Source organism: Trematomus bernacchii, unplaced genomic scaffold (assembly GCF_902827165.1).
Source record: "Trematomus bernacchii unplaced genomic scaffold, fTreBer1.1, whole genome shotgun sequence".
NCBI classification, from domain to species: domain Eukaryota; kingdom Metazoa; phylum Chordata; class Actinopteri; order Perciformes; family Nototheniidae; genus Trematomus; species Trematomus bernacchii.
Genome location: NW_022987645.1, coordinates 739,965 through 753,313, shown reverse-complemented (window position 1 = coordinate 753,313; position 13,349 = coordinate 739,965). Strand labels below are relative to the sequence as shown.

Below are 13,349 nucleotides of genomic sequence, written 5' to 3'. Positions count from 1 at the left end.
GAGGTGGGGGGGATTTATGCTGCGACCGGCAAGATGGAGTTAATCTCCCTAGGAAGGTGGAAAGGCCTGCACTTCACGAACATAAACTCCGCCAGCGGTGAACAGTGTTTGTAGAGAATCACAGCGTCCCTACACCAAGCATCACTGATGTAAACAATCACACCGCCGCCGCTCTTCCCCCCGCTAGCCGTAGCTCTGTCTGAGCGGTAGCATGTTAGCCATTTGAGCTGAATGGCAGAGACTGGGATGTTGTCATTTAGCCATGACTCCGTAAAAACGTACACACAGCACTCTCTCACCTCACTCTGGGTTGACCGGAGTATGTTGTCCATTTTATTGTCCAGTGAGGGAACATTAGCCATGAGAATGCTCGGAATAGCGGGCCTGTGTGGACTAGCTGCTAGCCTAGCTCGGATGCCTCCGCGCCTACCCCTCTTCTGCTTCCTCTCGCACCGTTTGCGGCGTCTCCTATTCAGCATGTAGGTAGCAGGCGAGGGCGAGGTTGAACTTATTCCAAAGCCCTTGAGTACCTCTGCCAGCGTAGAGTCTATTGTTTGTTTTGTTGATATTTCCTTGTCCAGCAGGAACTCACGACTGTACTGTATACTCCTGACTATACTATCGGTTCGGGTGGTTTGAAGTGAACGAGACAAACCAGATGAACAAACGTTAAAAACACTCCAAAACACTAAAGACTCGGGAGAGCTAGGGACCGCTGCTGCTGTCTGCGCCGCCATCTTTTCATATTAGGCATTTGAATGCCTCCATAAACAATTTAAGCATTCGAGACTGAGGACTATGTACAACAACTTTAAAACAATGGCACTAGCAATACTGTGGTGAGACAACGTGCATGTTTTTTTGACAGTTTATTCGTAGAGGAATTTTGCTCTTCTCTCCTTCTGGGTGGCAAACCTCTCAATGACCTTATTATTAAAGTCAGGAATGTCCCTGACGAGTTTCTTCTCCATGGAGAGCATAGCCAGAGCATTGAGGCGATCCTGTGACATGGTGTTTCTCAGGAAGGTCTTGATCCTCTTCAAAGTAGAGAAGCACCTCTCAGATTCAGCTGTTGTCATGGGTGTGGTGATGAGGATCCTGAGAAGACTGACAGTCTCTGTGAAAGTGCTCTGAAGGTTGTTCTCCATGAAAAACGTTTACAGCCTTCAATCAATCAATCAATCAATTATGTATACAGCCCAATATCACAAATGTTACATTTGTCTCAGTGGACTTCACAGTTTTTACAGAATATCAGTATGACAATACGACACCCTCTGTCCTTAGATCCTCACATCGTACAAGGAAACACTTCCAGAGAAACCCCACAGTTTAAAGGAACATGGGAGAAACCTCAGGGAGAGCAACAGAGGAGGGATCCCTCTCCCAGGACGGACAGACGTGCAATAGATGCCGTGTGTAAATCGAAAACATAATACATTTTACAGCATAGCTAGACCAAATGTTTGGAAATGCATGTGTCTATAAAAAGAAGATGAATCCACGAGGATGTCAACAATCCTGCGGGAGCCCTCAGGGAAGTAGTATGATGAGAGTCAGGCAGGACCACAGTGACAGGTTCAGCCACGACTTGAAGTCCAGGACTCAAATCAGGACTCAGGATCAGCCACAACTCAGGATCCCAGCGTAGATAGACACCAAAAAGAAATGTGGGGGAAGCTGGGTTATTGGGAACATGAGAGTACACAGGTACAGACAGACAGCAGGAAGAAGTAAGGTGTCCCCCGACAGTCTAAGCCTATAGCAGCTAAACTAGGGGCTGAATCTAATCAGCCCTAACTATAAGCTTTATCAAAAAGGAAGGTCTTAAGCGCACTCTTAAAAACGGATAGGGTGTCTGCCGCCCGAACACAAACTGGAAGCTGATTCCACAAAAGTGGAGCTTGATAAGAAAAGGCTCTGGCTCCCATTGTACTTTTAAAAACTCTAGGAACAACCAACAACCCTGCATTCTTGGAACACAATGCCCTAGTAGGACAGTACTTGGAACTCGCTGTTATCGTAGATGAGGGACAGTTCCGTTTTGAGCTTGGCCTTGTTCAACATGGGGTATTCCTGCACTGTCGTTCCAAGTGCTGCATCAGGGAACTTCACACTGTGTTGTTGGAACAACTCTCCATGCTGATGAGGTGCTTGGTGAAGGAGCACCGCTCCTTGGCGTGCATCAGGATGGTATCACATACAATATATCATTATCTAAAATTGCAATAAAGCTGTGAAAGTGATGCTGAATACATAACTATTTCCAAGTCAAATATATGACTACTAAGGTTTTAACACCATTACTCCTAATTGTACTTCACAGCATGTTTCCTTCTCCTGATCTTTAACTCTCTTTTGGTTTCCACAACAAAACAAGGTTTACATTGGCTTTCAATAAATAAACCACATATTTTCTGTTGCATGTGAGGATGCCTTATCCTTTTTGTGACTGCTCTGACATAAACCTGGAATCTACAAAAATAGTAAACAAAAATATGAATGCCAATATATAAATTGCAGACTGCCTGCTCCATCATTCGACCATTGATGTAATATGCCATCCTGTGTGCAGTTTAGGTTTTATTTTGGCTACATACCACAAGCACTGAAAAATATTCTAGGGCAAACACTGCCAGATCACAACTTACGTCTGTAGCCAGCCTCTGTTCTCCTGCTCCCAGCGTCCTCCTCTCTCGATGGGCTCCTGTGGCTGGTCAGATGCACTGTCCGCACTCAGAGAGGAAATGGAGGCCCTGGTCCAAAACATATCAAGTTTAGGTTGCTGACTTGCCATCAAACTCATTAATGTGCAATTATATTCATTAGCCGCGTTCACACCGGAGTACTTTTCACCGTACTTTTCGCGTTTAGTTCCGTTAGTACCCCTTATGTCGCGTTCACACCAAAAAGAGTACTTAATCTCGGGAACTTTTACCCCCATTTTTAGTGCCCGCTGAGAGATCGTACTTTCCTGGGGAAAAAAGTGCCCCAGTGCTGATTGGCTGGGCGAATTGCAAACCACGCCCCGTACAACTGTGAAAATGTTGTGTAGAGCCGCCATTGTTTTTCCTCGCTACAAAAACCCAGCGCACCGACGGAGAGTAGTTTGGTTTTGAAAACAGTTATGGCAAGCATCAAGAAATCATCGGAGCGGTGGAGTGATGAGGAGGTGTCGGCGCTTCTGGAGATCTACGCCGAGGACGCGACCCAGGGAATGCTACTGAAGCCAGTTCAGTAGCTTTCACTCGACCTGGGAATCGTGCACAGTGCCACGGCATACCGGCTAAAAATAAATAAACTCAGGCAGGACTACAAACGGCGGATTCAGTGGCCAACGATGACGACCACGACGAAGGTAAAATCAACTACATGCACTGGGGTTTTAATCTGCACAATAATGGTCTCAGATGTACTTTTATTTGCTCAGTAGATCAAGCTAGCTATGCTAGGCTGAAATGGCTAACACCGGCCCCAAGCTAGCTACATCTAGCTAGCTAGATATTCTCGGCCGCTATGAAAACGTTTTGACTTGTGAATAACTGTGCAGTGTTTCTGTAATTTGCTTCACTAACTCATGGCACTAATCGTCTGTTTCAGGCGAGGATGGACAACTCTCGGGATTGGAAACAAGCGAGCTTTGCCTTCTAGATCACAGTTCTTGGTCGTCTCCCTTACCAGCAACCAAACGCAAAGGTACACACACTGTAACTTTGTCTTGAAAGAACGTTACGCATCGAACTGATGTTCACAATCATGTTTATTTCCTTCTTGGAACAATTATGAAACGGCGTGAAAACGTATTCGCCTAGACCGGCATTTACAAATGTTCGCGCCTTTTTACTCTCTCACAAACATTGTAAACATCCGGGCTAGAGGTCACATGACTTCCGGTAAGAAAACTTGCCTCAACAAAATTAAACAAAGTTCAAGCATACATGAAGCACTCTTCAAAAATACAAAACAATAAAGAAGGGCACTTTGAGCGGCAGCTACACACACACACACACTAGTATGTTGTAAAACTACATGGCGACTAAACAGATCTTGTATCTTGCTTATTTTCCCTCTTAGGAAAGCGGGCACAGGATGTGAATTTCTTTGACACCGTCCAGGCGTTGGAGGACCGGCGTGCCGTGGTGAAAGAGTCGATGCACGGGGATCAGATGGTGCTGTTCACCAAGGCCCAGGATACGGAGGACAAGATGCTCACCAGTTCATTTTATATTATTGTTATTACTGTTATTATATAGTCTTGATACAACTGACACTTTATTTTATATTGATAATGTTAACTTACATGTACAACTTCTATTTTATTTACATTAAAAATGTGAACTTCTATTTACTGTTAAACAGATCCTGTATCTTGCTTATTTCTCCTGACACTTTATCTTTAGTGACCTGTGTAGCATCCTATACATCACATGTAAGTGATTATTCTGATACCATCATGTTTCATCGGTTATAAACTGGCAAAGCTTTATTTGTCATTTATCATCAATGTTGCAACCTTGTGGAGGAATGGCAGGGGCACATACACACATATGATAATTTATATCATTTTAAATATTATTTTACCTAAAACTAAATGTTTTTATGATTGTCCTCTGAGGAGGACATGGGGATTTGCAAACTTTTAATTCCCCCCCCCATTTTACACAACACAAAATGGAGTCCACTATGGGCCGAAACTAACATGTAGGTTTCCATAGTGTTTATGGCAGACGGATGCAGTGGGTCTCAGGAAGATATATATATAATAAAGGTGGGTTTGCTGCTGAGCCTATTTACTGTGCATACAACACACCTGGCACAGTTTATTGTTATTATATTGCCACACTGTACACTATTGTAATGTTGCCTGTCTTGACTGGAAAATAAAAGAGAGAAACAAAAGCACTGTACAAAAGATCAGCTTTATTGTCAAAATGTTTACAATGTACAGTTTACACGCTGTTCAGATGCCTCATAAGGGCTGTGCGCGTGGCTGGCCCATCAAGCTGGGTCGCCGGTAAGGCAGTCCATTCGTCCCTGTACTCATTACTTTCACAAAGGTTATGTAATATGCAACATGCTGCCACCTGGATTTTGATCTTGTCCATCTTGCAGTCGTTTCTTTTCATCAAGCACCGCCACCTGCCCTTCAGTCTGCCAAAAGCGTTCTCCACCACCACTCGTGCTCGGCTTGTTTTGTTATTGTACGCAAGTTGCTCAGGCTGCATTAACTCAGTTACAAAGCTGTATAACATGAGCACAAACAGCACAACTTCAGTCGACTCCATCTCCATCATGTCTGAGGTCGGAAGGTAAACAACAGACGCCTAATGTACAGCGAGTGGGTGGGCGTCGCAGTATACGCGGGAAGTTTTTCTTCTTCTCTTGTTTTGTAGCGGATTGCAAACAACTTTAAGGTGCATACCGCCACCTACTGTACTCGCCGTGAAGTGGTTTGTGGCCTGCCAGTAAAGCCAAAGCAGAAGAAGAAGAAGTGACGTCAGCGGCTCATTTGCGTAATCTTCCCTCATGGAAAAGTACTCCGGTGTGAACGCGATCTGTACTAAGTGCCCTGGGGTAAAAAGCGCCGGGGCACTGAGTGCCGGAACTAAGTACAGGAAAGTACTTGGTGTGAACGCGGCTATTGTGTGCAATATACTCATTGTTGTTTACAGTACATGTATATCATTAACTTTAAACTATTTATTTTTTACTTTTGTCAGTTATGAATCAATAACAACTAGGCCTCCTCCAGACATTGACCTGGTGGACCCTGAATAAGCCTGTTATTACCAACTCTGTTTATTAACTACTTTACCTGCATTATTATCCAAATCTGAGTGTCTTCTCTTTCCTTTTTAAATACTAAATCAAATATAATTGTGATGTGATACATGATATTCATTCACTTTGATGACATGGCACATTTAGACTGTTGGAAGTGAGGAACTGATTTTTTCTAAAAGCTTTGTCTGCCAAAATATAGTTATTTACCTGCTCGTTTGCATGCTGTCTGTGAACTTCTCGACTAATGAAGACGGGGTCGATGTCCACGTGTGGCATGATCTGGTGGAACAATGCCAGGACAGAACAGAAAGCCTCGTCTTCAAGCATCCTCACAAAGCCACCAGCCTCTCTGACAGTTACAGGATCAAAGTTCACAGAGTCCTCCCTGATGGTCTGTAAACACTTTAGGAGGTCATCCTTTTGCTCATACTGGGGGTGTTTCTCAATCGCGAGTAAAGCTGCTTCAGAGCCACTATTTCAAGCATACTACGTCATCGAGTGCCGCCGAAGTACTGTTCCAATCTCTAGCATACTTGGAAATCTACCGAGCCCGGCGTACTCCGTTTGGAGAAATATCGAGGCTGCACATGAGTAGACTCCGCGGTCTTAAAATCCCCACAATGCTTTGCGCACGGACCAATTTCCCCAAATCTGTGGCGGAAGATGTAAGGCGGGGCCTCTCATATGACGCACACTTGCTAGCGTGTTCCACTCTTTGTTTTCCGAATGCCAGGAAGTATTCTTGACTCGCTTCTGAAGCAAGATGCTCGGCAGACATGTGTTACCAAGCAAGCGTACTCGCGATTGAGAAACACCCACAGTGTTTACTGCGCGACTGTGGAAGCCACCGTGTTGTACAAGCTCTGGGGAGTCTTTGCGCCACCACTTGGTCAAGCCCTGCGGTTCGCTTGGGTGACCTGGAGAAGAAGGCAGAAAATCCACCAATGTCTGGAAAGAAGTGCCAATTCTGGGGATGTGTGATGTTGCCTGCTGCATTATGAGGTTCAGCTGATGCGCATAGCAGTGCACGTAGTGTGCATTCCCGTAGACATCCATTACCGTGCTCTGGTGTTCTCATGCTTCCTCACTTTCTCAGACAGGTGCTTCATATCCCTCACTCCAGTTGTTGTCCATGCTGCATCTGTCCCCGTTGTTTTAAAAACCAAGCAAGGAAGGCAGAATAAGGCATTAGCATGACTGCATCCAGCCAGGCTTCTGGTGTACCAGCTACGAGAGAAGCCTCGCACATACGGCTTCCATTTGTCACTTGCCTGCTGTTTGATAGCAATATCAGGTTGATCTGCTCTTTCACCGGAAGCTTGTCCGCCAAACGTCTTCTCTCAAACATAACAGTCATACAAAAGAAAATGTATTTTGTTTTGCTGCGATTCTTCTTTCTGTCTCTTTTCATGCACCACATATACTAAAGCAAATTCCTCGTAAATGTAAACACACCTTGTAAATATGACCGATTCTGAATCTGATAAATATGTGTTTTCTGTTTCCTGCAGACGTCCAGCAGCTGGTGGTGGTTAAAGAAGAGGTTCCCCCTTGAGCAGCAGGAGTGGAGCTCCAGTCTGGACCAGGAGGACCCAGAGCCCTCCCCACACATTAAAGAGGAACAGGAGGAACTCTGGAGCAGTCAGGAGGGAGAGCAGCTTCAAGGGCTGGAGGAGGCTGATATCACCAAGTCCACATTCACTCCTGTCCCTGTGAAGAGTGAAGATGATGAAGAGAAACCTCAGTCCTCTCAGCTTCATCAAAGACAAACTGAACACCTGGAAACAGAAGCTGATGGAGAGGACTGTGGAGGACCAGAACCAGCCAGGAACTCAGATCCAGAGAGACATTTACAACCAGAGACTGAGGACAACCCTGGAGACTCTTCTGAAGACACTGAAGACAGTACTGATTGGAAGGAGACCAGAGAACCAGGATCAAACTCTCAAAAAAATAAAGAAGACCCTGTCAGTGATTCAAGATGTAGTGCAGGAGAGAAACGATTCAGCTGCTCAGTCTGTGAGATCTTTTTTGCACGGAGAGGACATTTAAATCGGCACATGGCAATACACACAGGAGAGAAACCATTCAGCTGCTCAGTCTGTGAGAAAACATTTGCACGGAAAGGATCTTTACATCGACACATGAGAAACCACACAGGAGAGAAACCATTCAGCTGCTCAGTCTGTGAGAAAACATTTGCACGGAAAGGAACTTTACATCGACACATGAGAATACACACAGGAAAGAAACCATTCAGCTGCTCAGTCTGTGAGAAATCTTTTGCACAGAAAGGATCTTTACATCGACACATGAGAATACACACAGGAAAGAAACCATTCAGCTGCTCAGTCTGTGACAATTCTTTTAAACAAATAGGACAATTAAATGAACACACGAAAATCCATAAAGGAGAGAAACCATTCAGCTGCTCAGTCTGTGAGAAATATTTTGCACGGAGAGGACATTTAAATCGGCACATGGCAATACACACAGGAGAGAAACCGTTCAGCTGCTCAGTCTGTGAGAAAACATTTGCACGGAAAGGATCTTTACAACTACACATAAGAAACCACACAGGAGAGAAACCATTCGGCTGCTCAGTCTGTAAGAAAACATTTGCACGGAAAGGATCTTTACAACTACACATAAGAAACCACACAGGAGAGAAACCATTCGGCTGCTCAGTCTGTAATAAATCTTTTACACATAGGGGAAGTTTAAAGTACCACATGAGAAACCACACGAGAAACCACACAGGAGAGAAACCATTCAGCTGCTCAGTCTGTGAGAAATATTTTACACTTAGGGGAAGTTTAAAGTGCCACATGAGAATACACACAGGAGAGAAACCATTCACCTGCTCAGTCTGTAATAAATCGTTTATACATAGGGGAGGTTTAAAGTACCACATGAGAAACCACACAGGAGAGAAAGCATTCAGCTGCTCAGTCTGTGAGAAATATTTTACACTTAGGGGAAGTTTAAAGTACCACATGAGAATCCACACAGGAGAGAAACCATTCAGCTGCTCAGTTTGTAAAAAAGATTTTACACAAAAGAGACATTTAAGGACACATAGAAGAATCCACACAGGAGAGAAACCATACAGATGCAGTGTCTGTGACAAAAGATTCACCTGGAGTTGTCAGGTCAAAATCCATAAGTGTGTTGGTCGTCAGTCCTCACAGCTTCATCAAACTCAGACTGAGGAGAACAGAGAGGCAGAGCCTCCAGCCAGCAGCTCAGCTGAACACATGGAAACAGAAGCTGATGGAGAGGACTGTGGGGGACCAGAACCAGCCAGGAACTCAGATCCAGAGAGACATTTACAACCAGAGACTGAGGACAACCCTGGAGACTCTTCTGAACCTGACAAGTCAAATCTGCATGTGCAACAAAAAAAGAGGACAATTAATTAGTACCACGACAATTCACATGAGAAAAATCTGTCTGGCTGTATAAACTCTGTTTGACAATATTCATACATGACTTCATCTAAACTCCATCTTTATCAACAGAAGTTTTGAATACGTTTAATGTTCAGTTTTCAGATTTCAGAGCGCAAGATAGGTTTTGCTTTTGGACAAACTACGTGCGCATAGCTCTCATACGTACTGTACGTACGTGGTTTGTCATGTTTGGCTTTCTGTTATTTTGTTCATGTATGTCTGTAAGTTGTTGCATCTGTCGGGACCCCTTTGAAAACGAGATGGTGCATCTCAAGGGGTTTATCCTAATAAATAAATGTCTATATAAAAGAAAAATGCCTTCGAAACAGACTCACATTCCTGCATATTGTTTGTGTTTACAGATTACAATCAGCTCATTTGGAGTTCAGAGTTAAAATGGAATTTTAGGATTATTCCTGCTTTTTGAAACTGTAGTACGGGCTCATGTGTTTCTCTGTTGGTGTAAAACAAGCGGCAAACTCCAATTTCACAGCCTAAAAAAACATGTTTCTACCTATGGATCCAATAAATATTATTATGAATATAGTTAGATTCCACCTTCATGATTATGGATCTGTGAGTGAATTGTTTTCTAACACGACCCTTTTATTTATATTAGGTCTTAAAGTTTTTGCATAAATTAGGGCGTGGTCACATTGAGTGACAGCTCTGTCAGGTGACTGCTGCTGTTAGCTTTTGTCTCTCTGCTAGCTGCTCCGTCCGTGAAGCTACAGGGACTCTGCCTGGGCAGTTCATCTAGGGAACACAACTTGATCCCGGCCGTGTTTGTTTGTTCTTCATGCTTATATATCGAACTATTGTGACTCGCTCTGCGGTTAAAACAGACGGTGCATGAATGCCGTTTTGCGGTAAGTGAAATTCGAGTACTTTATTTATGTGTTTATGATTTCAATCAGCTACGTAATGAATGTTAAGGCTTGGGTTGGCGTGTAAGCGAGTGGTAGCTACATCGGTGCTAACGATGCTAATCGTATCCTCCAAGTTAACTTAAAACCATAGACTGTATATATAAAGGTTAAAACGAAATAGACAAGTGTTAAGCGTTAAGTGGGATAATACTGTAGAACAAACGGCTTCTGTTTGAGGTTGATAAAATAAGGTCATCCTTGTAACTTAGAGAGATATTTTATTATGTAGGTAGGAACTGTATGCATCGCTAAGGTTAATTTAAATTGGCTATGCTCAAGTATGTAGACAAGCTAACGTCGAAGTAGTGTATGTGAAATCAACCTCACAATAAGATGTGTGTATATTACAATTATTAATGTCATATTTCAAGATGATTACTTAGATATTACAATATGGTTGGTTGAGCTGGAGTTCATTATTGAGCTTACACGTTAACGTCACAGTCATCTGAAGAACGAACCCAAACGTTGTTGTTTTTATTAATTGCATTACCAAATTGGTATCAAATAAACAGTAACACAACAGCATTGGTAACACAACTTCCAAAGTTACAGTAAAATAAAAAGAACCCTGACTCGGACAATACACAATCCAACATGTTCAACAGAAGAGAATAAGTTATATTGTTTGTACACATGGTTCTTTACATATATATCTGTTTGTTTAAAGTTTCCAGGTGATGCAGACAGGATGGACCAGAGAGTGAGAGACAGAACTGGACTCCTCACAGCAGTGAACTTCAGCACAGGTACAAATACTCTTTTTTCATACTGTACAAAGAATCAAGAAAGATATTGGTTTAAATAAATGAAGTATTGACTTTAATACACTGATATACATTCCATTAAACAATACTAAATACTAGATCACCTACACATCAGTGAAGTTGAGGGTTTTTTCCATGCAAAGGGTTACATTTAGATGTTAACAAGCAATATGACTGTCAGCTTTCTAATTTAAGGTATTGAAGGCAAAGCTATTTAACACATAGTGACAACTGCTATTTATCTCTCAATATTGTCTGTAAAAAACGTGGTAAAAGTTATGATTTCAGTGAGAGAACAGAGCAAGCTTCTACAGTTGCACTAAGTTTTGATAACAGTTAAATATTATTTTGATAATAAAATATATTTCAATGTTGATGAATGTCATACTGTTCATTCATAATCTGATTGTCTTTGTAGCTCACTGTTGAAATAAAACATTACAATTACAAAATAATTATATCTACAGCCCCTAAACACAAACACACCTCTTTCATAAATAACACACTTGTTCTGCAATAATATGCTTTATGTTTCCTGTCATTTTTGTTAGGAAAGGACATGCCTGAAAGACACGACTCAACATTTTCTCCTTCTCTGAGGGTCAAGAAGAACATCCAAGAGGAAAATTAAAAGCTGATGTTATGAGATTTTAAGACCAGTACAGGACATTCACTAAGAAACTACTTTTATTGTGAAGTCAGCTGATCGAATGCACCTATTTCCACATCTACACTCCATCAGCTGATTATTTCTATTTGCCTCACTTTATGAGCTTCACAACATGTACCTTGTACCGCAGAGTTTGCAACGCAAATAAATGGGGCCAATCTTCAGTCGGATGTGAATGTGTAATCTAACATTTTCAGTAAGAATAATGGACAAAAGGAGTGCAAATACAAATTCAATTTATTGAAATCTGAACCAAAAGTGAATCAAACATGTTTTAAATAAAAAGCACATATGGACAGAAGGTGTAAACCTATTAAATGTATAAGTAAACACATTTAGTCAAATAAAGTGACAGACAAGGCCTGTGCAGTTGGTATCAGCTATGCCCAGCATGGGCTCCTCCATCAGGCCTGGTCCTCCTCGCAGAGGAAAGACCCTCAGTCCTCTCCAAACCAACAGACTGGACGTCCATCACACGGAGGTTTCTCCCTGAAGTCTCTGCAGCTCTCTGGACACCACGCTGTCTCAATCCGTCCACACTGAATATGAGAGGGGAAAATGAAAATAATAAATGCTTTAGACAATAAGAAATATAAAGTGAACTGTTGAGTTGCTCAGTTTTTTTAGATTGTCAATACTATTACTGTATAACTAATATCCCAGGTTAAGAGGCACCTTCAAATAAAGATTGGTCTTTAAATACATTTTGTCTTTTGAATTGTTTGTCTAAAGTCAAGGATCTAGAACTGGTACTTATAGTTTTAATGATACAGTCTGGTTATAATGCTGTTTGGAGGAGGCCTCACAGGTAAGAGCACTAACTAGCTACCATCACATGCACCTTAGCTTAACTTAAATGTATTAAACGTATAATTAAGTGATAGCAAAATATAAATAACTAATGTCATGCAAACATATTAATATTTGCTTGATTCCAGTGTTGCATTTAGCACATTGCATACAAACGTTAAGGGATTTTAAGATTCTGAAGTATTATGCTAAAAACTCAATAACTTAGATTATTATTTATAGTTTTGCTGAATAGTTTCATGTCCGCTTACCTTAGAAACGTAAAATGTGACGGCAGTGTGCTGATGGGGAAGCATGTTAGCTTAGCTTCTTAGCTTGAGCTAGCTCTGTTACTTCCCAGCTGGAGGCAGAAGCAGGGAGTTAGACTCAGACGTCACTGTCGAGCCGTTAGTGGCCGACTCCGCCTACTAAGGGCTTCTCGGCAACTCTGCAGAATCCTATGGGTGACGTCACGGACCCTACGTCCATTTATATATACAGTCTATGGTGTAAAATAAATAAATAAAATACTTTTTCAAATCGAACGCTGAATTGTAACTCGTATTCTTGCTTTTTATACCTGTCTTAATCTATATTAGCCTTTTTAAGTTTCATTCTTTCTGCTCTTTATTATTGAAGATTTATTTAGATGAGATTAGGTTTACTTATATATTTAGTTGCAGCTGCAGAAACATGTAATAAACAAGGCATTGCACACAAGTTCAAACTATTATTAACCTCTGACGCACTGCCCCCCCCGGTACCGGGCGGATAAACACGTCATTTGCAGGAAACAACGTCTAAGGAATCTTAATATTTAATAAACTATGAATGTTTTATATCCATGTAACGGGAAGAAACTCAGCTAACTGATCTTTTTTTTTTTTAAATCCAAAAAAAAAACACAATGCTGACACTCAGCCTCTGAATTAGCCACGAGTGAAAAAATGCTAACCTA

General features: G+C 42.0%; 1 protein-coding gene across 1 annotated transcript in view; it reads left to right on the top strand.

Moving 5' to 3' along the window:
* LOC117485356 (oocyte zinc finger protein XlCOF6-like) overlaps positions 1-9,672 on the top strand; it is a 25,905-nt gene extending 16,233 nt beyond the window's left edge. The window contains 2 exon segments of the mRNA XM_034133868.1: positions 7,296-7,336; positions 7,338-9,672. Of these exon segments, the coding sequence (XP_033989759.1) occupies positions 7,296-7,336; positions 7,338-9,206 (1,910 nt within the window). The 3' untranslated portion in view covers positions 9,207-9,672.
* Positions 9,673-13,349: the final 3,677 nt, after the last annotated feature.